The 25,059-nt window shown below is 42.5% G+C and overlaps 1 protein-coding gene across 2 annotated transcripts in view; it reads right to left on the bottom strand.

The window, feature by feature from the left end:
* Positions 1–20,743, bottom strand: part of LOC131668469 (protein timeless homolog) — a 78,153-nt gene extending 57,410 nt beyond the window's left edge. For both annotated transcript variants that reach the window (XM_058942667.1, XM_058942668.1), the window contains exons 1-15: positions 20,550–20,743; positions 20,102–20,224; positions 19,866–20,019; positions 19,616–19,796; positions 19,412–19,543; positions 19,245–19,340; positions 19,015–19,178; positions 17,847–17,964; positions 15,856–16,118; positions 15,368–15,500; positions 15,140–15,294; positions 14,414–14,532; positions 13,794–13,977; positions 12,456–12,536; positions 1,925–2,022 (exon numbers count right to left, since the gene is read on the bottom strand). In XM_058942667.1, coding sequence (XP_058798650.1) covers positions 1,925–2,022; positions 12,456–12,536; positions 13,794–13,977; positions 14,414–14,532; positions 15,140–15,294; positions 15,368–15,500; positions 15,856–16,118; positions 17,847–17,964; positions 19,015–19,178; positions 19,245–19,340; positions 19,412–19,543; positions 19,616–19,796; positions 19,866–20,019; positions 20,102–20,213 — 1,990 coding nt within the window. In that variant the 5' untranslated portion in view covers positions 20,214–20,224; positions 20,550–20,743. The remainder of the gene's footprint in view (positions 1–1,924; positions 2,023–12,455; positions 12,537–13,793; positions 13,978–14,413; positions 14,533–15,139; positions 15,295–15,367; positions 15,501–15,855; positions 16,119–17,846; positions 17,965–19,014; positions 19,179–19,244; positions 19,341–19,411; positions 19,544–19,615; positions 19,797–19,865; positions 20,020–20,101; positions 20,225–20,549) is intronic.
* Between the last annotated feature and the right edge of the window lie 4,316 nt (positions 20,744–25,059).

Here is a 25,059-nt window from a genome sequence, read left to right as displayed (position 1 = left end):
CGTAAGGCAACGAGCGCATAGGCAAAGGGCCTTTTTATTTTTTTAACGAGCCAGCGCTTCCCTTTGAGAAAGCTTTTACGCGGAGCTAACTGTTTAGTGCTACTGTCGGTTTCTTACACCCGGCAGTAGAGAGAAAAAACTCGTTATACGAGGTCCGACGGTGACACGCACCCCGGTCCTCAATGACAAAACATCGTGGGATTCTAGCGAAAGGAGGTCGAAGTCGGCCGCGTGCGGGCGTGCAATAATCGTAGCATAAATTATAAGCGTTTCGAGCGCCATGTCGGACCTTGGCTGGCTTATAGCCGCGAAAATAATGAATGCCGTCGCTAGCTGCTGCTCCTACTGGCTGCGCGAGCTTTGCGCCCGTTTAATTAAACTCGCCTCGTGATCTATGCCCGTACTTGCCCTGCCAGCTCTTTTCTCGCTCTCCGGGTTATTGCCGGAAACGTCGACGTGAGCTCGAGAGTGCCTCGGGCCGCGCCTTGCGTATCTATTTATCCGTGGACAGTCGCGATCGACGCACGAGGAAACTGGCGAGCGCCGGAATGCGAGGCAAGTTGCATCGTTATCGGCACGTTAACCATCGGCAGGGCCGCGGACGAAGCTAGTGCTGCGGGATTCCAGCCACATGCCACCAACTGCACCCCGAGAAAAGCCAAGGTAAATTAAGTAAGCCCTTTCGCTCACCACTATCGACTTGTCCTCGGGGAAGAAGGCACTGTGCAAATTCTAATTTCATAAGCAAGTCAGCCGAGCGAGCTTTTCCTCAAATATTTTGAGTAATCGTCAATGCGAGCGGCGAACGGGGAGAGGGACATTGCAGCGGCGAGCAACCAATCGGCTAATTAAAAGCGTCGCAGCGAATCGCAACGGCCGAGTCTAATAGCTCGGCTAAACACGCCACTGGAAGTAGGCAATCTCGTTAATCGAATAGCTTCTACAGGCTCGCCTGCTGCTCCGCAAACAGCAAAGTTGCGCGCGAAGGCGTGCCCCGCTCGCGTTAATAACAGGCGGACAGGCTGGACCTCTCGTCAAATCCCATCGACGGATAAGACCTTTTCGCCGAGCCTCTTGACCCTCTTTCTTTATTTCTGCCTCCTCCAGAGAATCGGCCAAGCCATGCCCACGACCGTTGCACGCACCCTAAGCGAAGGCAGCACCGGTTGCGAATTTAATTTAATTGGCCGGACGGAAAGTCGACATGGCAGTCCGCTGCGTTGATTGCAATTACCGACGAGGGCCGGCGACCTTTCAACCTTTCAACGCCCAGTCTGGCGCGCTCTCGTTAATTAAAAATTGCTAAGCAAGTGAGCGCCCGGAGATAGCCGGCCGAAAAAAAAAGGAGAAAAGGAGACAAGTCTGCTGAGCGAAGAATCTCCGAAGCCCCTTTTGCCGCTGTCGCACCGCCAAGCTAAGGCCGACAATTTCGCAGGATGAAGCTCCAAATGGAAATGCCTCTTGGGCAAAATAGCTTGAAAAAGCAAGCGCCAGACTACGACAATGACAAGCTTCCAATTGACATGTGGCATGGCTATAACGAACGGTTGCCGATTAAAGCAATGTGAAACCGATAGACCGCTCGCGCCTCAGCCGCTAAGCAAAATTGCTCTAATGACTGCCTTGCCCTCGCCGCAGCGAGTCCTTTTAAGTGGATTTGCATGGCACTGCCGCAGCAGCTGCCACGACGACATTTGCAATGCACGCGACAGAGGAAGCTTCTCTTGGCTATTCGCTCTGCTAATGATTCAGAGCAGCCTTGTCACTGCTGCATCAATTGAGATAGTGCTGCAAGCTCATTTCGCGGAATACCTACCTGACCCTCATTTTCCACAAGTTCGCCAACCATATAAACTTCATCAATACGCAGGCAATGAGTTTTTACACAGCAACGCGTGCAATTCTTCGGACAATGGATACTTACCACCGAGATCGGCCAGAAAGATTTCTCGCAGTACGAGGAATTCCTCGTCGACTGGTATGTTGGCTTTGCCGAAACTCTCGTTCTCCGGCCAGACGTCCCTGAAAACGACCAGTTAAAGCCGAATTAGTGCTACGTGCAACTCTATGCTTGTGGCGCCTGCCCCTCAACAGTCCACACGGAAAGACGGACGATTTTCCTCTCTTTCTTTTTTTATTGCCTATCTCTCCACCACTTTTTACGAGCTCTCAATTTTTGTAACCGCCAGGCCGTTCAACTTTTACGCGCTGTTCATTAATTTTATGGACAGGCATATTCGCCGCGGAAAACCGCGAGTAACAGGGATTAAACGCTCTATGGTTTTGGTGTTGATTTTCAACACCGTGCGCATATTTTGAGTGATCACATTGTAATGTTATCGAACGTAAATTTCAATCGCGCGCCTTAGATTTCGTGACGCTTACTGATGATTTAATAAATTCTATTTTTAAACTGTTTTTGATTCCCTGCCATATTTTAATAACTCTCGCTTGATTCGCAAAAGAAGCAAATGAAATCGTAATTAACACAGCAGCTTGTTGGTTACGCTTGCCAAATTATTCGTGCGATTCCCCGAGCAAGTTTTTGCCGCGCGCACATTTTCATATCACGACAACATTTACTGCGTTCGTTGCTACATTATGAATAACAATGATGAACATTGTCACGAAGCAAAAGAACTTGCGCGAGGCAAAAAAAAGCGCCAGTTAGAAAAACTAAATGGAAAAAGTTGCTGATGCTGAAGTAAAGCGGCGACGGCGTACTACACCAAATGCACGCATACACGATCTGGACTGCACATTTCATTTCCCGCGGAGACTAGCGGTAAACAAATACAAGATATGGACTCGCACGAGTATAAGGCCCTCAATTTGAAGGATGAGAACAGACCGGAACCATGAGAGAGAGAGAGAGAGAGAGAGAGAGAGAGAGAGAGAGAGAGAGAGAGAGAGAGAGAGAGAGAGAGAGAGAGAGAGAGAGAGAGAGAGAGAGAGAGAGAGAGAGAGAGAGAACACGTATCTAAGTCTAGCGTAACAAGTTTCGAGTGTCTTCCGTGCCTGGGCGTTCCTATGAATAACTGGTCTTTTCTACTTTTCTGCCTTGCGCGATTTTGACTGCCTACCATTTATTCGTACGTCACACGGTTGAAGAAACTACAAATATTACGTTATGTCTCACACGTGTTCAACTGATGTTGATTGGATACTGCCTAGTTGTTATCGCGTTAACGTATAGCAAGGCCTCCTCAATGGATGCGACTGTCTCCCAACACTGCTAATCAATCAATGCCCTCTTAATGAAAAAACTGTATTACAAGAAATTCGCAGATCAAAGGAAGCATTGGAGCTGGCTTTGCTCAAATGCAAACCCATCACTCGCACCCCGACAAACTTGCTCACAAAACGCAGAGGAAAAACCTAATTAATAGAAAGAGAGACAACTGAATAGCCGAGACGCTGATTGAACGGCCAGACTGAACACACTTCAAAGGCTTGCCAACTGAATGAGCCGACCTTTTTGCATTTGACGAAAATGAAATTCGGCAGGCTTCGTTACACTGCATTTTGCAGTGTTGAACTTTCAAAGCCTGCCGAGTTTTCGAGTATGCACACGCTTGTATTTTGTTCTTGCCAAATTACACGGGAGTTGGCGAACTTTTGCGTTCTGCTTCGCTGAGAATTTAAGTAGTAGAAGTCAATTATAGTCAGACGTGAAAGTTCTCTTACAATAAAGCTTACTTTTCTATTTTGGACTGTTGACCTATGTACTTTTGACAGATTTTACTCGAATGAAAGTTAACAAGATTCATCGAACATCGGCAGAGTTGGCAAGTTTTTATCAAAGGAATTTCACATAAAACTTAGCCGCTAAACTTATAAGCTATTTATCATGATCCACGAGAGTATATCTTGCTACTTCTTCAGAAATGTGATCTTCCGTGTGAGAAGAAAGGATAATAATGAAGCGAGCAATATGCAGGTTCAATTTCTAAATGAAAAAATTTCGCAAAGAACACAGACGCGATCGTATGAAAACGCGGCAAGGGAAAAGATGAAAAAACGAATTCACAAGAGTCCTCCATCATCACACGCGCGCATGTATGCAATCTGAAATGTCTGGTCGCTTGGAAAATTCCTTCAGCGCGATATTTCCATACTCGCGGCGGCGTTTGAATGGAAATCCAGCGCCATTATTCTTCGATCTCTCTCTCTCTCTCTCTCTCTCTCTCTCTCACCGACAATGGCACGAAGCGAATTCAGCGAAAATCCAGCCTGATTGCCGCACGCGAGAGAGACTTTATTCGTTCTCTCGCGTGCGCGAGGGAGAAAGAGGCAGCTTCCATTGTCGAGGACTTGGGCGAAATTTTAATTGAAATCGGCCTCGAGGGTGCTCTCTCTCCCTCTCTCTCTCTCTCTCTCACCGACTGTTTCGCGAATTTTCCTCGCAGTTATCCTCAATTACACACGCGACGCTCGCTAATGGCGCACCAGCGCCGCTATAGCTTTGGGTATATGACTTGTTTTCCTAATACCTTCTTTGTTTATTTGTTGGAGTTATAAGGAGTTATTAAACTTGTGGTGTGCCTCTCAGTACATACGTCCCTCCAGCCAAACGTATACAATTGATCGTGGTAGAGGAGACGAAATTTTCGAGACTGGAGCCACTAACAATTTTTCGACGAAACCGTCCAAATTCGATTAAGTGAAATATTTACGAAAGTCGAATAGCCAGATAAAAGGGAGCTCAGTCGAATATTCGTAACATTTCGTGCGCGTAAATATTTGCGCTTCGCAATACAATCCTGCATGAAATGAGCTTTTATCATGAATTCAATTATTACAATTGAATTCGATTAAAATTTAAATGCGGCTAATTGGAATGTTGATATGTTTACGACGTTTCCACGAAGCCATCGAACGCCTATTACAAAATGTTAATCAAATTTATTTTTATTGTTTCAAAGTTAATAATTGTTGTGGCTTAAAATAAAATCGATCACTAGCCCGAATTTGGTTCGAGGCGAAGCGCGAAAAAAGTAGGTTTAAATACAGATTTTTTCTTAATCTGTAGTAGTAGTAGTAGTGAACGTGAAACTTTCTTTCGAACTTTGAGTCCTTCACTTGACATGCGCTCGATTTCAATCCATGTTTCGATAATTATCCTAACATATCCAGTTGTCATGGTATTTCTATTGTATACGTATGTTTGTAAATACAAGAAAAGGAGACAAGCAAATGAAACCAAAAAATTGGAATGTTGGAGAAGCGCTAATGTCAGAACGTAGCTAGATCAATTTATTCTCTACTTCGCGCAGCAGCACTCATGCAGCCTTGACTCGCCACTTTCCTGACCAAGACAGCGGTCGCTCGTATCAAAAGGTTTCTCTCATTGGAAAACTAAACTCACTCATCCAACGACCTCTGCACGAACTGGGAGCCCCGTGCTCATCTATGGAGGTAACCGATTGATGTTGAGATATTCTGCTGTTGGCTCTGGAGTTTCGCCGCATCTTTGTTCTTTTGCCCAGTGAACCATCCTTATTTGTCGATAAACCAACAGATTTCAAGTTGATCGAGTAGTCTACAGTGACTTGTATACAATTTTTATTTTGCTTTGATATCTAATAATGTTTGGCATCCTTGTAAATGTCCATCACTCTCACTCTCGTTCTTCAAGGAACATTTCAAGTATCAGTCGTTTACGAATAGCCTGACTTTACAGTAAATTCAGAACTTTTTAAGCCTTTAAACACTGCCGATCAAAAAAAAAATATAGTCAGTTGTCATCGGCAAGGTAAAGGTAGATGCAGTGTTTAAAAAGACAGCAATCCACTCTTGAAAATGAGTTTACAGGCGAACAAGCAGCCAAATTGTAAAGTCACAAGCAAAAAAAATGGTGCGTTTACTCGCGCGGAAATGTATCGATACTTCCCATTTCCTTATTGATCTTGGACGCGCGTTCAGCAGCAGCAGGCAGACCGGCTCCTTCCTGTTTGCTCGCTTGGCCTTTTTCATTTCCTCGGCGCGCACTCACGCACCCCACGGATATTATTTGAGCAAGCTTCGTACAGCCGTCGAGGAGGGATGAAAAATGGTGGGACGAGAGCTGCGGAATTGAGCAGGCAACTACTGCTGCTGCTGATCTTCGACAGCTCTACCGTGACTTTCGAGTGTTTTGCCAAGAGAGCGCGTAAGCTGCCTCGAAATATCTGGTTCATGCACCACATATCGAGTTGACATTTTGCGACTTTTGAAATTGGCTTTGAAATAGGAATTTCTCTCGTCAAAAGCTAATTGACAGCGTTTCATTTACAGCTTTTCAACGTTGCACGAGTGCGCTATTCAAGATTTGGGCATAAGCGCCTAAAGAGCGATTTGCTCATATTCTTCCGCTAAACTTTTTCAAGCGCAACAACGTAACAGCGCGAAAAAACAGAAATTAAAAAACATTAGTAGGAAAAGCATTTCCAGTGGCAACGAGAGCCTCTCTCTGGGTCAGATCCTGCTCGAGAATAACATATAGGCTCAAAGTGCACTGATGCACGCGCGTCGTCCTTCGAAAAAGCTTGCATCATCCGCACATCAGCGGTATTGCGCAATTGGGTCGAGAATTCGCACCGAAATTAACCTCCGCCTTGATTAGCTTGCGGCTAATTAGATCGCTGCACACAGCTCTAATCCTAGCTCTTAGAGAGACGAGTCCAAAGAAAAAATTTTCATTGCTTCTTATCATCCTTTAGTATGAATGCCTCATTAATAATCTCAGAGACTTTTCCGTGCGGATCTTTTGCTCATTCGACTGTGCCTGATCTGATTTCTTTCATTCGAAATATCCAATAATACCATTATATGAATTCTGCCCAGAAGCTAATCAAGGCGGTCCAAGGGCTATGCGATATAGGCTCCGGTGCGTACAACTCTGGCTTCAATCAATTGCTATGTAAACAAAAATTTCCAGGAAAGGGTCTTTTATTCCCCTCGACACAATGCAGTAGGCAAACAGCAGGATACTTGAAAACTGGCTGCTTTAATCTTTCACTCGCGGAGGCATGATGATCAGCTTAAATCTGTTGCTTATTACAAAGGTATTCTGCTCTCTCTCCCTGCGCGAGCAGACTCTTTGGCGTCTCTCTCTCTCTCTCTCTCTCTCTCTCTCTCTCTCTCTCTTGAGTGCTTTACTTCAAGCTGCTTCGTTTTTTCACAAATAGGCTTTCAAGATCCATGCCATCAAATTCTATGGCACCCGCGCTGAATTAGAAAAATGCGAAAACTCATTTGGAGTGTGACATTGAAATTAATGATTGTTCTGTTAATATATTTAGTCAGAGAGAATTTGAATAAATTTCAAATTTCAAGGAAAAAACAAACGTTATTCCTAGCAAACAAAATTGAACAGAGCTCTTTTTCGAATGATCACCCCTCCTTGCAAATGTTTACTCGCCGAGCGAAAGGTATCTCAAAGGTAAACACCTGAGAAAAAGAATCAAACGAAAGCGAAAACTCATCTAAAGCCACGTTAGCTCCTTTAAATAATGCACGCCCGCACTTTGGACTGCGAAGCTTGCCATTGAAAAGCTTAGTCTAGCTGGCTCTCCGTCTGGCCTTTTCTTTGGCACGCGAGTCAACGGACACGAACCAACCATACACACACGGAGTAGATAAAAAGAGCCTTTTCAAGTTTCCGACCTTTTTCCAAGCCACTCATTTGAAAATGGAGGAAACAGGAGATAATTGGCTTTGCCTCTGTTCGAAAATGCGACTAGTACAGTCGTACAGCGTGATTGATGTCTAGTGAATTTGGATTACTAATAAAAGCATTCACTTTCAGCCGTTAAATCTCTTCTCTATCGGGAATCGGTAAGGAAAGTACAGTAAGAAAGGCGTTCTAATTATGCGCAGGAAAATCCGTTGGGCTGACAATGGAAGAGAATAAGGCAACCTCGTTAAAAAGGCGCAGCTCTGTTGATCATCGACAGAATCAAGCGGAAATAACGATCCTCTTTCTTCGCTTCTGCGTCGTCCGCACGCGACAGTCGCTCTTTTCTCTGCGCCGATGAAACAAGAGAATCGGCAGCGTCTTTTTGTCCATTGGCGAGCAAGCTTTGCCGATGACATTACGAAAGGTGCCAAATAGAAAAACGCCAAGGATGCGACAAAGGGATCATTTGATTTTTAACGCTGTTCTCGACACTTTTCTGTCGTCGCGGAATCGGATGGCTTTTGTTATTTCTACGCCAATCCGATCAACGGAACGGGCTGGACAATCGTATCCACAGCAAGCTAATTAGCAAATTAATAATCGACGGACGCATCTGGCATTGATAATCGCGACAACTGAAATGTCATTAAACATCGATATCGTTGATTGATTATTGGTAATAGCGCGGCTACATGGACAAATATGAGCCTTCCGGGCTGATATTGCCGAAGTTGGGCCAGCCCACGGCACTGCGCTTTACAAACCAGCTGTCTATAGCTAAATCAAACGATGAGGTACGTCTTAGAATGCACGTGCATAAGCTGCAAAGTGCGACTTGCAGACGATTAATGCAAGGTAAACGTAGCGCGACTGCTTTTTTGCCGCGGAGCTAATTGGACGTAGAGAGAGAGAGAGGGGGGGGGGGGGAGCGCCGAGCAAACGTACGCAAACGCAAAGGGCTTACTAACTAGCGTGCAAGTGAAAGCAGGCCCGGAGTGTTCATTAAAATCCACGGGATCCACGGGATCCGGGATGTGGGATGTGGGATCCGGTGACTTTCCACGCCAGACGCCGACCGCCGCGCCAGCTCATATCGGCTTCCCGCCGCCCTCACTACTACATTCTCTACACGGACTTTTAATTTTTTTCTGGCTGCTGCAAGGATCCTACTTGCCACCATTATTAGTCTCTTTTTAGCAAGCTTTCTCAGCGCTAAGAATGAGACTGTGGCAGCGCGTTGGCTCGGGGTATTTTTTTCGTCTTTGGTGAGAAAAGTGTTTACACGCTGAATAACAACAACAATGGCTCGCGCTTGGAACAGCGTGAATGAAAGAAAAAATGTTTGAAAAGTTGATAGCACCTATAGATTGAATTTCCCATCATCTGACGTTGGCTTTCAATCAACATTACAACATTCAATTATTATTTTGGCGTGCGAGCAAATGCATTCCAGTGGACATGCATCTAGATAGAAATCAATCAAACGAAGAGAAAGCCGCAAGTATGCCGAGGATTCGCATTATTCAGGCTCGTTAGTGCGCTCGCAAAAGCACGCAGGTCGACCTGGCTTTGAGACGCTTGTGCCTAGCAACGAGCAAAGGAATGACGAGCAAAGCGCAGCCGATCGAACAATATCCGTTTACCGGGGCGTTAAGCGCACGGACAGAAGCGACGTGGAAAAGAGCGACGAGTCGAGTGCCGCGTCATTGACGCCACTCCACTATATAACATTTCCATTGGCTGGGCGACGTACGCTTTGCTTTCTCAGCAACCGACACATCTTTAGCTTTTTATTCCCGAGCGATAATCTTGGCGTGCTTTTTCGTTCTGAATGCACTACATTTGGAATGATTAAGAAAGGAAAGAGGGGACTCGAAGGAATAACTGCGAAATTACAAATGAACAAAAGGGAAAAAGCAGCGAGGCTCGAGCGTTGCATATTCAAAGTTTTTCGCAGCTTGCAATTCAAATTCGAAACATCAATTCTCAAGCACCGTTAACCTTATTTTGCAGCTCCATAGCGGCCAAGCAAATTAATTGCAATGCAAACTTATCCCAACTCGCAACACACGCTCGAGTGGAAAAAAAGAAGCGGAGAAAACATTGAAGAGCCTGAGCGTGAATATTCAAAATGCGAGTCACTCGTCGAAAAGTTAAATCCCCCGTTGTGCTGGGCCGATAAATAAAAGAAGCCTGGCCGTGCGCGTCCATTCGCAGTCGCGTTTTATTCAAATAAACTCTACTTTCGCGTCGACGCCTGCATTTACAAATTCCTCGAGCTATTTGTGCATTATCTCGCTTCCATAGTTATCAAAACAAATAACTTCATTAAAATCTTGGCGCTTTATTCACGCTACATAGCGCCACAGCTAATGCGCACAGAAAAGGGAACGTTTCTTTCCACAGGACTCAGGGCATTCCTGTCGATGACAGTTTCCATTTCATGTAACTGCTTTCTGGCTTTTCAGCTATTATTTACAATTCTCTGCTATTCATTGTGTCGATGAATCATTTATGCCAATGCAGCTTCGCTGCACACGTCAAATGCGTTATTCACGTAACTTTTTTTCGTTTTCCTTATAATTAACTATTTCTTACTTATTTTATAAACGATACGCTTTAACTGACTTTTACAGAGTCGTATTTACACACTTTCTTTCTTTGCTTCAAGTCACTATCCTTTGCGATCATTACACAACAGCTCTTTCTTTATAGTGAACATTTTCATTTTATTACGTTTGCATAAACAAACAACGCGAATAGTTTACAAATTCGTAAACACGTGCGTATACCGTAATCAAGGAAATACAAAAAAAAAAGGTTTTTCATTTGTATGCTCCTTTTAATCCCACAAAATAAATGCCATAGACACGACCGACACAGAGAAAGAAAAAAACAATTTTCAAATCCACGCGACAAAGAGCAAGGATAGAATAGCTGCCATAGCCGAATCAAATCAATCGAGCCATCCCATTCCCTAACGCAGTCAAACCAAAGCCACTGGTCGTCCAGTCGCGGAGATCAAACTATCTCGTGCACATCCGTCATACACAAACAAAATCAAAGCGACACAGCGCGCGTTTAATCATCTACGCCAGACGAAAAATCGAACGTACACACAAAAAAAAAAGAAAAAGGTAGCACGCCCACGAACATATCCATACACTATATAGAATTAACCAAGTTACTTTGGATGCTTTTGTTTTCGCGCGAGACAATGGCAAGCAGAAACGGGGGCCTACACGTAGAAATGAGTTGGGAGTTACTCGAGGAATTTTCACGTCGCGCCGCATTGTGTGGTGCACGAGAGAACGAGAGAAAGAGAGAAAGAGAGAGCAACCACACAGGCTTTACTAGACTTTTGCCTTCTCTCTCTCTCTCTCTCTCTCTCTCTCTCTCTCTCTCTCTCTCTCTCTCTCTCTCTCTCTCTCTCTCTCTCTCTCTCTCTCTCTCTCCTCTCTCTCTCTCTCTCTCTCGCTCTCTCGTAGTTTTCATCCTCTTTTTGTTAGCCTCAATGGCGAATTCTTTGCCGAGGGTGCGCATGTGACTCTTGTGTCCTTCATTGGCTTGTACGGCATTTATTGGATTTGAAAATTTACATGTGAGACAATGACTTATGAGTAAAACCATGTTTCTTTCCTTCGTTTATCCAGAATGAATTGTGGCAGTTACTGCAAGTGAGTACTAATCAAGTCGAAATTTATGTCACCGCAATTTTTAATATTTAGAGCGAAAAAAATACTTTTATTTAATGATGAAACTCGCGTGCATAACCAACGCGCTGAGGAAAACATACGCACAATTTTAATTATTAAGTCTGAAAAAAATGCACCGTGTACATTTGTTTATTATACTTTGCCTATAAAATTCGTTCTCTGAATTTCAATCTGAAGAAAGACTTGAAAAACAGTAAAGTTGTTTTTCGCGCAGCCACACATACACGTAGTAATGAGGATAATTATGTAATAAAGATAAAAACATCTCACAAGTGCAATATTAATTAAAAGGTGTGAGCATATAGAAGGAGAAAAGAGCCAGAGTATGGTCGCGGCCGCGAGCAATTATCGCGTCGGGTTCAAACACACAGACGCACACACAAGCAAAAGTACACTTGAAGCCCGGTCGCAAACCGACAATCAACTAACGCAGTATGTGTAGGAAAGATGCGAATTGGACCTCAAACGAGCCCTCGCGCGAATTTCTAATTTTACACCACTAGCTGGACATTGCTTAACGAGATTTTCGATGCGAGCTCAAAGTCAAAACGTTATATTCGTGAAAATTTTGCAGCACCGCTGAGTTGAGCGAAGATCCGGGAATACATCCTACTTGCTTTGCCTCTGCGCACGCACATTGCTCGCCAGCGCATTCATTATGATTTAATCTCCGTTATTCTCACACATACGTCTCCTGGATTTAACCGAGCGCGCTAGATTCAAACAAGTGACGGATATTTTATGATGTTGTCATATCACAGAGAGAGAGAGAGAGAGAGAGAGAGAGAGAGAGTTAATGTCTTTTTGTGGATTGCGTTAACAGCTAGTCTCAATCCTCATTTTCAACATTTCATCAATCAGTTCAATTTATCGCAATAGGCTCGAGATTCACGATTTCTGTTTGGCTATCATTCGACTTATTCTATTCGAGCCACGAAACTGAACAAATCGGAAACAAAAACTCATTCTCAACTTTTTAAAAGCACCATTCAAAAATCAACAAAACAATTCATAAAATCATGCCGTTTTCCCTTTTTTATATAATTTACCTAGTTAAAGTTAAGAGAAAAAAGTATTACCTGGCAGCACGCAGAAGACCGACCGTCTGTTCGTATTCCTTGGAACGTAGTAGTTTCTGAATCCTCTTCATCGCATCAACCCTTTATAAACAAAAAAAATTAATAAATTAACCGACCTTGTGATTCTTTATATTATATAAATATTGTTATTTGTTTGTCATCGATAAATAAAAAGTTACAATTAATCAATTAACAAATCTCTCTCTTTTATCAAGCTGCTTTTTCATATTTATTTTTCACAGACGAAATATTTGAAAAGAAAAGAGTTGTTCGACATTTTGCCTTCCAGCTGAATCGTTTAAATTTAGATTACATTTTGTAACGGCACGCAAATTTATATAGACTTTTACAAAGTAGGCTAAGCAAAAAAATTTATTATTCATTTATTCGAAAAAATACTTTAAATCCTATGAAAATGTAAGCTTACTGCGTTATAAAAATATATAGGTTGAAGCATCAGTTTTTTGCAAGAACGGACATAGCACGGTAATTAACGATCGATAAGCTTGAGCCTATAAATAACGACGCAACTTGCCACGTTATATTTGTATCCGTGCTTGGGTGAGCGAGGCAGAGCAGCAACTTCAAAGAGAGTTACAAGAGCCTTTGGCAGCCGTTGAAATTGCTTGGAAAGCATGGACGAATCCGAGCAATTATCCAGAGTAAACACTTCCCCAAACCTCTCTGACTCCCCCCCCCCCCTCTATCGCTATATATACTTTTTCGAGAAGATATATACATCGCGAGAACTTATAGCTGGAGATAAAATTTTTCTTTGAATAGGCGTACATGTATGAACATCTAGTGAAAAATGAGGCTTACGAAAAAACCTAATTTGATGAATGGTTTCTTCCTCCTTTTTTCACGACGCTTCGAAGGAAAAGTACGATGGAGTTTAGTACGAAATTTTTTTTTATATTGCATTCAAAATGTTAGTGATATTTTTTATATATACTAGAGATGTATTTTTAAAACGTAATATCTTGAAAGCTAACCCGTCGTATCATGAGTCGCTAGTATCTCTCGTTTCATGTTGAATATACGGAAAATATCATGTTCATTACGAAAAAAGTATCTGCTGTACACGAAAGTTAATTTCTGAACGTTATGTCTACTACATTCTATGACATCAACGCCATTACCAAAGATTCGTATGTGTATTATTAAAATATATAATTATTGTAGTCTTTTATGTGCATGAACTGAAAAAATATAAAAAATTGGAAACAAGTATCAATGTAATTTTCCAATAATATTCCCAGTCTGTCGACACAATGTAGAGTGGAACACGAAGAAAATAGAAAAAGATAGGGAGCTGGAGGATAGCCCCACACTCACTTTTGCTCATCTACGGGTATGTCGATCGTTGCGTCAAAAGGCATCACTATCGGTATCTCGTTGTTCTGCTGCATAACGGCCGACAGTTCCGGTCCCACCTCGTCCCATCGATCTTCCAAGCTTCGCGCTGGACCAACTGCCTGCTGCTGTGGACCTCCACTCTTACTTGCCGCCGGCTTTGTCTCTGTGGGACGTGAACGGAATTGTTAACGTTTATTTTATTTGTCTAAAGCCTTGTAAATTCTTGCCTTGCTTGCTTTCGCTTGCCACCGGCTTTATTTTCTACGATCGATTTCGCTTTTTTCTAAGGCTGATTTTTGCGCTACGCAATTTTACAGTTTACAACAATTTGTTGTCGAGCTTTTATTCGAATGTACAAATATTGCTTGATATTTGGTCAAATATTTCAATAAAGTGAATTCTATCCTTTTCCATTGTTCTTCATTAAAAAGATACTCGTGCTCATACACACTTCCCTTTGCAAATAATAACTATTTTTCGCTTACATTTGATAATTTTATGTAGAAATTCAAAACGAATTTCAAGACTGACGTCACGCAAGATAAAGTGTTAACGATATCGCACAACGTAATAAAAACAAGAGGTAGAAAAATACTAACTTTTCTTTGATTTGTTCCGCTTGGGTTTCGCCACGACAAGGTGACGTTGCTTATCGCAAAAGTTCTTGAGCATCTTCAAAAAAATGTGCACCGTCGTGACCAAATCGACCAAGTAGTCTCTGCAATCCGTACAAGACAAAGTTTCATAAACTTCATAAAGCAAGAAGCATGCAGTAAAAGATAAACCACGCGGTGGCGGAAACCCACCAAGCACCAAATCTGTCATAGATAAATCTATTTCTTTATTAGACTTCTCTACGCCCATTCAATCCCTTTCCACGAACAAAAAAAATAAAAAAAAGAGAAATCTGAAATAGAAGAGAGATCCAAACCGAAACGGAAAAAAAGAGGGCAAAATAAAGAGCAACGAGGAAAGTTCTCTCTCGCGTGTTTTCCAATGTCGGGCGGAAACTCGAGGTAGGAGAGGAGTTGTTTATTCCGGTAACGACGACGACGACGACGACTGGGAAAAAAGCCGAAACGAAGGAGAAAGCGAGCGGGCAAAATAAGCGCGATTGAGCCTCTCCAATGTGTTTGCGGTAGATAAAACTTTGGGCAAACACTGTCTCGCGAGAAACAGAGTATTTTCCCTCGTTCGCGACAACTCGTTGAGTCGGCTTCAATCAGAATAACGCTTCCGTACACACGAGAGCCCTTAATCGTCGGATATTCTGTGGATCGGAGTGCCGAACAATTGAGCAAAAGCAAAAGGGTGTGGATCCTCACTTTGACATGGTGAGCTCGTTGTAATTGAGAAGCTGCTGGAATATTGTCTCGCGATACTCGGGTACGTAGAAAATGTTGCTCATTATTACACGGCTTGAGCTTCTCACTCCTTGATCGGCGCACTTGTCCATCTCGATGAGCGTATACAGCAATTCCTAAAAATTTAAATTCCTCTGCTATCCAATAGCATGGAAAGACTGTGCCAAAGAAATGCCGCGAGGCTAGTACCTGATAGGCATTGACGGCCAAGTGAAGCCTGATAGCCCAATACGTGGCTTTCTTCTTGTCCGAACAAATCATATCGTAATGATGCTCGATCTGCCTCTGCACAGTGTAAAATACGTCAGAGGATATGGTTTCACTGAAAAACACAATAAATGATAATAATTGAACGTTCGACCGGCAACTGCCCGTACAAAGCCCATCGGAACGTTGCTTTCTCTGTTCGTCACGATTCGACGGCGCAAAAATCTACTCAGTCAAATGCAAACGCAGCCTGTACATGGAAGAACAATTAAGCGGAGCTACAGCGAAAACCGAAAGCTCGCGGACAAAGTCAGCAATAATCACGAAAGCTCACTTAAAAACTCATTCCTCTTTGGAAAAAAAAAGGGAAAAAGCAAGAGCATTAATTCAGCTGGCACAATAAAAGCCCCTCTCTCTTGCCCAGGAGAGCCAATAAAAGGCAGCGACGCGGAAAACGAGCTCTCGCTCACCTGACGTATTTCACGCGAAACTTGTAGTGCCGGTTGAAGTTCATGAAGAAGCGCAGAGCCCAGAGGTAGTGGCTCGCGTCGGCTTGGTTGCCGTTGATACAGCTGCGCGCGTATCTCATCACTGGATTGTAGGCAGCTGCCAGAAATTCTACGCAGAATTCCTTGAGAAACAGACGCACGCTCAACGCTGACAGTCGCTCCTCTTGCTTGCCGCTGCTGCTCGCTCCTTCCGAGCCTCGTGCTTTGTGTTTCTTCGTCTTTCGCTGCAAAACGACCAGAGAAATGGCTTTTTTATTGCTGCCATCTTTTATTTAGGGCAATCGCTTTTTCTCCCGCATTTTATAGGGCTGCGCACTAGAATGTTCTGCCAGGGAATACTCGCAGAGTTTGAAGAGTAATTGGTCGGCTTTTCGGAATGGCTTTTAAATTAAACGCCGGTCTAATGAAAAAAAGAAAGGCTTCTTCACTTTTTTTCGTATTTACCTAATCAATGGCTCGCGCATAGATTCACTTTCATATAAATATTTCGAGTCTCGGCGACTGATGAACGATCCGCACATTAGCTCATTCATAGTTTTCGCAAAGATGTATTTTGTGACGAATGACGGTTGCCAGTCATCCGAACGATAGATCTTATTTTTATTCGATGGACATCATCACCTTTGCTGATTGAGTGCTCTCTGAAAGATTTATGTTTTAATTCGAATATTGTAAACCTTTTGACGATTGTCGATTGGTTGGCGAGATTGCTTTCACTTTAATTTGATAGGTTGCCACGATAAAGAAATCCATTCAAATAATGTTATTTATTCATCAATAATCGAGTGAAATCTGATCATTTTTCACGCTTGCATGTTTAAAACTGAATATTACTTGAACAGGTTGCGAACAAATTTGAAAGCGACTTGTCGCCTCGCCTCTCTTCTTATCTTCGACTAGCTCAAAAGAAACTTGATTTAGAAAATGAAGCTTGAAAAAACTGCACCGAAAAAAGAAAAAGGAGGTAGAAAAGGGGCTTGATATGCAAACTAATTTAGCGCTCATAGCCGTAAAAATCCAATCTGCGCGCGAGCAAAAGAAGAGCATTCGAGCGCAATACTCGCAAACGCCCGGAGTCGGAAAAAGAAAAGATGCATATCCATTATCGTCAGGTGTGACGCGAGTATAAAGATTCGATTTCAATCTCGCCCAATTGACGAGCCTACCGTTCGGGAAGGAAACGTTTATATCCAACTGGGAGGTTGAAGAGAGAGAAGTGTGTTTGACCTAGTTAAGGTGCGCAGCTCAACGAGCGCTAATTACGCCGGGATAGCCCCAATTAACAGGCGTATATTCGTGGCTGGCTAATTGAATTTTTCTCCTGAAACAGCTGCGAGTCTCGATCACGACTTTTTAAGCAGTTTCGTTCAAGCTGCTTTCGCCCAACTTTTCGACGGCTTTCTTCGGAGAATGCCAGCTTTACGCATTACCTTGCAATTACCTATTTTACTCGCTCCTCGTCTCCATTCGCGATTCGCTTCGAAGCTCGGTAGAAATATTTTCTACAAGGTTTACGTTAACCATTCTATAAAAAGAAATTATTCCAAACCAACTGCAACGCGTACCTCTCAAAAGGCTTCAACAAAATTCTTTTTTAAATGCATGCCATTTGTCTATGTATTTACCTGTCTCGTGCATTAATGCAGCTTTTTCAAAGAAAAGTAAGCAGATGCGAGTATTTGAAAAATTTGACCTTTCGAGCGGCGCGCATTTTTTTTTCTCATCTCAACCAATGACACTTAATTCATAAATTCACGCAAGCGTGCTTGGCCAGTTTTTATATTTTCAAGTATCTTTTAATTAAACTGCACCACTTTCATTTGCATAAATATGACACATGCCAGAAGTTTAATTAAAGCACCAAATTAAAACTGAGACGTATGAATGGCGTTAGAAATTGAAAAATAACAACAGCTTGAGGCTTCAGAACAAAAGTTAATACAGTTATATACCTTTGTCACACTGAAATCTAAATCTTCGATCTTCTTATAAGGTTTATGACAGATCATTTCGTTTTCTCCTATAGCTTTCATGTTTTTTACCACATAGGTGCCACCAAATCTAGAATGCCTGAGAAAAATACATAAAAGCATTTACTTTTCATTTTAAATATTAGAAATATGAGTAAGACTAACATTACAGTTGAAACAATTAATATATTGGGCTTTTATCACTTTGCGCGTACAATGGAGCTGCCAGAACAGTAACCGACAGGAAAAAAAGAGAAAAGCTTTTTTATTCATAAAATGTCGGGATTTCATTTTGACAGTTGCAGAAACCACTTTAAAAATTTTAAAGTGAAATTAAATTCAACGTTTTACAATGCATTTTAGTTTAACATTCCAACACAAATATAATTACCCGAAATAAGCAATGTGAAAATACAATACAAAACGCAACGCCCTGCAATAATAAAGACAATAGCGCTGGCAATAGGAAAACAAAAGCCTCCCTTTTTAAGCAACGCGCTTACGAGGCAAAAAGAAAAAAAGAAACGAAGTGTAAATCCATCTGAAGCAGTTAAAATTCACGCGGACGAGATAAGCACAATAGGTTGTATCATCATCTGTAACAACAAGAAAGAATAAACCAGAAAAGATAACTCTTGTGAAGGAGAAAGAAAAGTATACGACCGACTTCTTCAAACACAGGCGAGTGGATAAAAGCATCCACTGAGGCGAGTGTCACCAGACGTTTTTCATGCTACACCAACAAGATCTAGGTCATATTCATTACACCTATGCCACACGAATGCGTGTTTCAAGGCGAAAATTACTTGGCATCGCTACTCGTAGTCGAAACACAAATTGTCAACGCCATGTCTCTTTTCTCTTTTTTTTTTTCTTCCCACCCTCTCTGTGCCTGCGTTATACAGCCACAATTCAACTTGCCGAGCACGAGCAAAAGATTTAAAGCGCGCGAGACTCGACGCTACTTTTAACGAGCTTTCGTGAGCATCTCTTTTTGAGGTTTCATCCTTTATACAGGAATAATTTAGTGTAGTCGCGTAACACGCGCTCTGCTCGTATGGAAATATACGATTACTTCTTTTATTTCTAATAAAAATATTTGACTTGAAACAGATCAAAATAATATTTTTCTCGTAGCTTTCGAGTTTACCTTGATTCGGCATATTTTTTTATTTTAGCCATTTTGTTAATTTTCTCTTTTTGCCTGGCAATCATCAATTTAGCTTCATCCTCCTCCTTTTCCTCTGCACTTCGTAGCATTTCGACTTGAGCAAGTTTACTGGGATTTTGTCCTTGTAGCATGAAAGCTATGATCTGAAAAAGTTATACGTAAATAATACAGTGTTAAATAATATTGGATTTTTCAAAAATTAAACTTACTTCTAATATTTGCATATGATACTGCTGCTCTTTACTAGAACTTGAAATGTAGATCAACATATCAGATACTCCAGATGTATGCAGAGTAAACAAAACCTGGAAATAAGAAAATTATTTATATAAATTTCATGCTTATAAAATTTGCAGATTCAAAAGTAACTTCCCACCTGATCGTGCACACTTGTATCATTGTCTGTTCTAGTATCATAATCACTTCCTGGAATTCTGAGTACATTACGTATTAAGGTAAGGATTCGATCTAGTAACATCTCATTGTCTTCTCCACGTTCATTACTATCCTAAAATATAAACAAGAATTGATGGTAATACTGCTTTAGTTTCTTAAATAAAGAGATTCTAAATCAACTTACAATTATCAATAACTGCTTCAGTTTCTCATTTACTACTACCCAAAAAGCATCATTGGTCATTTGAGCTTTGTACTCTTGTAAATGTGACAGAATTTGCAAGTAGTAACCTCTTGTAACTTTTTCTGATGGAAGTTCTTCATTGTAAACCATTAATGCTGGACTTGTCAGATTAATAAGTAATCTAAAGAAAAATGCATTTATTATTTAACTCTCAAAATTTCATTAACCATGGAAACAGCCTCTTAGGTACCTCAGAAGAACATTCCAAATTTCAGTCTTCTCTGCATGATCAACAAAGATTTTTATTAAATCTTTTTGTACTATTCTTGTCTGACCCAAATAACGACGAATAGAATGAGTGTCATCATCTCTTCTTAGATATCTAATCAAATCTTTTAATGCCTCTGTAAAAATTTTTATTTGTAATTAATTTTTAATAAAACATTGCAGTGACTAAGAGACATTTAATATATATTAAATTTTTACCAAGACTGTTTTTGTCCAAACGAAAAGTTTTGCCATCGTTGTACCCAAGAGCATCGCATGTTGCTGTAATCTCAGCAAAGATTCTGGCTGACTGATTTATTGCTGGTGGCATTTTGACTGTTACTAGAATATATTAATCACAATCAGTTAATGGCTATCTGTTGTCATCGAGCCCTTATTCAAAATTAAAGACAAGGAATATAAGACTTTAAACAGTCTTATGCATGTCATAGATGAAATGATATTGTCGAGAAATAACAAAATAAAATATAAAACTAGAAAAATAAGTATATGAATAAAATAAATAAATTTTTAATTACTGTACAAACTTGTCAGTTTAGAATGTTATAGCAGAATATATAAATTGTGGATCTAGTAAACTATCAAAATGACGAAATAATGATTGTTGTGTAATGAAAATGAATGATTGAAAAATAGTGATTCTTACATATGTCGGCGTTTGAATTCGCAGGTTAAATTGACAATAGTTACTTATCGATCAATCTACCACGATGAACGATACAACTCCGTTTTAGAAAATAATTCAGTTTGTCTGGTTCGTGTATGGAAAAAATTTTTCAAGCATACCGCACAAAGAAAAACACAACTCGAAAGCAAACAATAACACGAGTAGCACTTGAACGACCATGCACGGTCTGTCACGAGAAACGGCGAAATCGCGGGAAGCGCTTCAATTGGCTGAGATGAAAAGTGCGCGCGTTGTAGCGCGGAATTTAAAATACACTTAATTTGAATTTGAAATTCCCCTTTGATTTTCAATGAGAGCAACAATTTGATAAAAGAAAGCTAATCGTGTTGGAAAAGCATAAGGATTTGCTTTGAATTATAAGCCGCCGTGGAAAGCAGTTGACAAATAGTTGATTTGTACAATGAGCAGCTAACACCTACTGATTATTCGGCGCGTTTGCTCGGATGACTTGGCACTAGTAGAATAGACGACCGAGCGGAAATAAAACAATGCAATCGTTAAGCCGGCGGGACCGCTGAAAGAGAGGCTGTAGTGCAAATGCAAAACGAACACATCAGCTGGTGAATGAAGCAGCGATCGCAAGTGCAAAGTCGCTCTGGCGCCGAGAGCCCATGAATAATAGCGAGAAAGCAAACAGCAGCAAGCTCCACTCTCGCTTTCGTCGTCGGCGCGCGCTCTCGAGGGCGAACTTTCGCCGAAACTTGGCACAACTGATATATATCCTCCGGAGACAGAGGAGAGCCGCTTTGCCAGTCGGCACATTAATTAGCGGCTTCGCCGGCGTCGCGAAGCTGCCATCGGGGATTCGCTCGAGCCCGCGTTTTTGCCTCCGAGCATCGCCAGGCTTCCGTTAGCAGTGACAGCAGCAATGCAAAGTGTCGAAAAGGTATTTGGCCTCGCGGTGGAAGGCACGGCTGTTGCGAGCTTCCCCAAGGCCGCCTCGTGCGACGAATCCAATCAAGCCCGATCGAACGAGCCTCCTTCTTGCGCGAGACTTGCTCGGTAATCCAAGAGGAGTGCTCTGGCTCTAGTGGCAGCTGCAAATAACGCGAGCTCTCTCGCTCTCGGTGGCGCGCGTGCAGCGAGCAGACCCAACGCTCGAGTTTGCATCAGATTAGTTTTCGCGATTGACCTCGATCTATCCTTAATCGTCGCCGCCGCGGCGAGTTCGCATCTGTTACGCACCAATGAGCGTCATACTTGCGCCTGGCCCTGCCTAATTACGTCGGATTTATTCGACTGTTACGCCCGGGCGAGCTTCGCATTTGTTATCGCCGCGTATATGCGATTCCAAGTCAGCTCATTAGTTCGCTGGGCTGCTCATTCCGGCTATCCATCCATTAACATAGTTCGTCGAAATTGAGGCATCGCCACAAGTGTTTCATCAGTCCGACCTGCCGACTACCGATTTCATGGACTTTATTTATAACCGGCACTCGCTGCGTTTCAGCGATCCGACGATACTTGCGAGTTTTAGTTTGTAAGCCACGTTTTCCCATCAACGACTATTCCATTTTCAACTCGTCGAAAGTGCTCTCATTCATATTTGAAATTCAATTGACGCGTTTGTTTGCGATGGCAATCTTGCACTTGGCCAGACAACTGGTCGTATTTTGCTACGTTTCTGTTCTTAGAGAACCGAGCGTATATCCATCGCGTTCACTTGGAACAAACAACTGTGCACGAAGGAACTGTGCATGTGAAACGAGCTAGACATGCCTAAACGATAAAAGTGTCAGGACACAAGTGCCCGTGTTGTTTTCCGAAGGCGGTATTTCCAATGATTCAAGTGCCCGTTCCAAACTTTAGAGAAGATTGTGCTCTATTGCCAGGCATAGCTCGGTTCTTTTGGCCGATCATTATCGATTCGAATTAGAATTTATCAAGCAAGGTCACTATATTATGCTGTTAGCTTCTAACTAATATTTATTGAAGCGACGTCTGAAAAGCTCTTTTTGCACAAGCATATGAGACTGCAATCCTTACAATACTTAGACGATCAAGCCAGAGAAATGAGAGGGCACGTGTATTCGGTACAAGTATTTAATCCTCGAGATCCTCGAGACTGAGTTGCTGTACACTTTCAATCTCAACGTTAATATTACCTTATCGATCCACCAATAGGTCAATAGGCAAAGCAGACAAGAGACAAAGAAGATATGCAAGCAGGTCGGCGTGTTTGGAATCGATGCAGCTGTATGGGGCATAGCAAAAGTTGTGCCAGAACTTGCAAAGCACTCGCCTCGTCACTTAGGCGTTAAACAAACTGCGCGTCGTCGGGTTCTCGCTTGCGCTTCGCAAACCCGCGGCCTGCACGTAACTTTTCGAGCACCGCAATTTGTCCAACTTTCCTGTTAGTCTAATCCGACGTTTTAATGCAACAATGCCCGTTGGCAATGCGACGGGGAATTATAGCGAGACTGAGCAAAGCGCATCTTGGTCATTCTTCTTTTCGAGGCCTTTTAACAGCTGTCGGATCGTTCATTGGATCTGAAATTTATAATCTTTTTGCGTTGTCAGCCACCGGTTGCATCTGCTGCTCTTACGAACCAGCTCTACGGACCATCAATTATTCTAATAAAATGATCGAAACTAGCTTGAAATATTCGAGCTTGACTGTACAATCGAGAAATGTAATCGTTGATATCCCTGCAGAATATTATTATTAGGAAAAGTGAGCAGAGTTCGAACTAGACAGCCGGGCTAATCAATTATTCGTTGCGATGTGAGCTGCAAAACAATCTCGTCGGATAGAAGGGAGGAGAGTGTCAAAGTATACGCGGAATTGAAAATGCAATGGGTATGCCCTCTGACTGAGAATTCGAGTGATTTGTTCCATCAGGCTTAAACAAATGCGACGCGTAATTTTGTTTGTTCCATTGCAGCGCTGCCAGAGCTACGCTATTCGAAAGTATGCCAGAAGTTGGCGCGCAAGGATACTCCAACGCAAGAGTAAAGTGCATTTTCTTGGTGCGCATTTTTTAAGCGCCGTATCTCGCAAGCACGCGCGAGCGCATTGTTCGCATCCAAGTTTTTCATCGGACTCCACTCTCTCGTCCCTCCTTCTCCGTGCCTTTTGCCAGAGAAAAACTCGCATCTTTACAAGTATCTTCTCGCTGTCACGTAGGATTTTTTACGATCTCAGGGAATTTCAGGGGAAAATGCTTGGAACAGGAAAGCTTACGACCTATGATAAATAAAGATCATACGGAAAAACACGATGTATTTTTATTAAGATGACAGGCGCGCCGACTCTCCTTAAGATACCTTGCCTCGCGTCTTTCTCATTTTCCACTTGAACGATGCTATTGAAGAATCAAGTAGCCGAAAACAGAGTAGATCGAAAAGCTATTTGTTTGATTATAGTCACGGAATGAACAGTGAATTCCGGGCAAAATAGGAGCTATAGGAGAGGAGAAAAACCGAAGCAAAGTGGCGAAGGCAAACGAATGGAAAGACTCGATTGTCCCGGCCGCATGAAAAGTTAAATCCAGACGGTATCGCGGGCGATAGGCGAAGGCCAGGGCCAGAAGTTGGCTCGTCTGCCCGGCGCGAATTCCCGGCTTTATGAAGATTTTTCAGTGCCGACGGATGACAGCCGGCCAAAGTGAAGGCAATGAAAACCAAATGAAAGTTTCGTGTCGAAAAGATAAAGAGGAGCGACGGCGACGGCGACGGCGACGGCGACGGCGACAGCGAGAGCGCTGCTCGCTCGCTCCCTCTGCCAAGTAATATAAGGACGCCGACTGGTATAAAGTCGGCTATTGCACAAGTGCGATTCTACGTTTGTTGCTTCTCGTCACGATGTCGTCCAATTACCGGAATTTCTCGAGGCTTATTCGATGCCCGTTCGTTGCGCTTTCCCTAGCTTTATGACCGAATGACTTTGGAGTAGTTCAGAGGAGGCCGTCGCAATTTCTCAATGGAAAACTTGAAGCGTCAAAAACATCGACGTGATTCGCGATTGACTAAAATCAACTATTCTTGTGCCGAGCTCTCGGCAGGCAGCTTGTCAAACATTTTTTCCAGCAGATTAAGCAAGAGAAGAAAAAGCCTATCCTGCGCTTCGAGTTATTTCAAGTCAGCTAAAAACCGAGAGATAAAGCGAATTCACCGTTTACACGCGACGACGTAAAAACACAGAGGCAAGTTTTCAGTTCAACCCTTTACCACGGCCTGGAAATAATTCTGATATAATATCAAGCGCGTCAGCTTGGCGCGTATTTTCTTCTGTTTAATTTAATCCGGACTTGCGCTCGCTTTTGAATTAATTCGCGTTGCCAAGCGTCGACCACGTTCACGTTCTCTTTCTCTTTCTCTGTCTCTCTCTCTCTCTCTCTCTCTGGCTCTCTCCTATATTACTATGCCCGCGCGCATCTTCTTCGTTTTTCCTTCTTCTGCCACTTTTTTCTGCTAGCGGGGAAGATCTCTTTTTGTTTTACCGCGCTGCCAGTTTTATTTTCAAAGG

The sequence above is a fragment of the Phymastichus coffea genome, unplaced genomic scaffold (assembly GCF_024137745.1).
Source record: "Phymastichus coffea isolate CEN01 unplaced genomic scaffold, Cenicafe_Pcof_1.1 PCOF00078, whole genome shotgun sequence".
Lineage (NCBI taxonomy): Eukaryota > Metazoa > Arthropoda > Insecta > Hymenoptera > Eulophidae > Phymastichus > Phymastichus coffea.
This window is presented reverse-complemented; position numbering and strand designations above follow the sequence as displayed.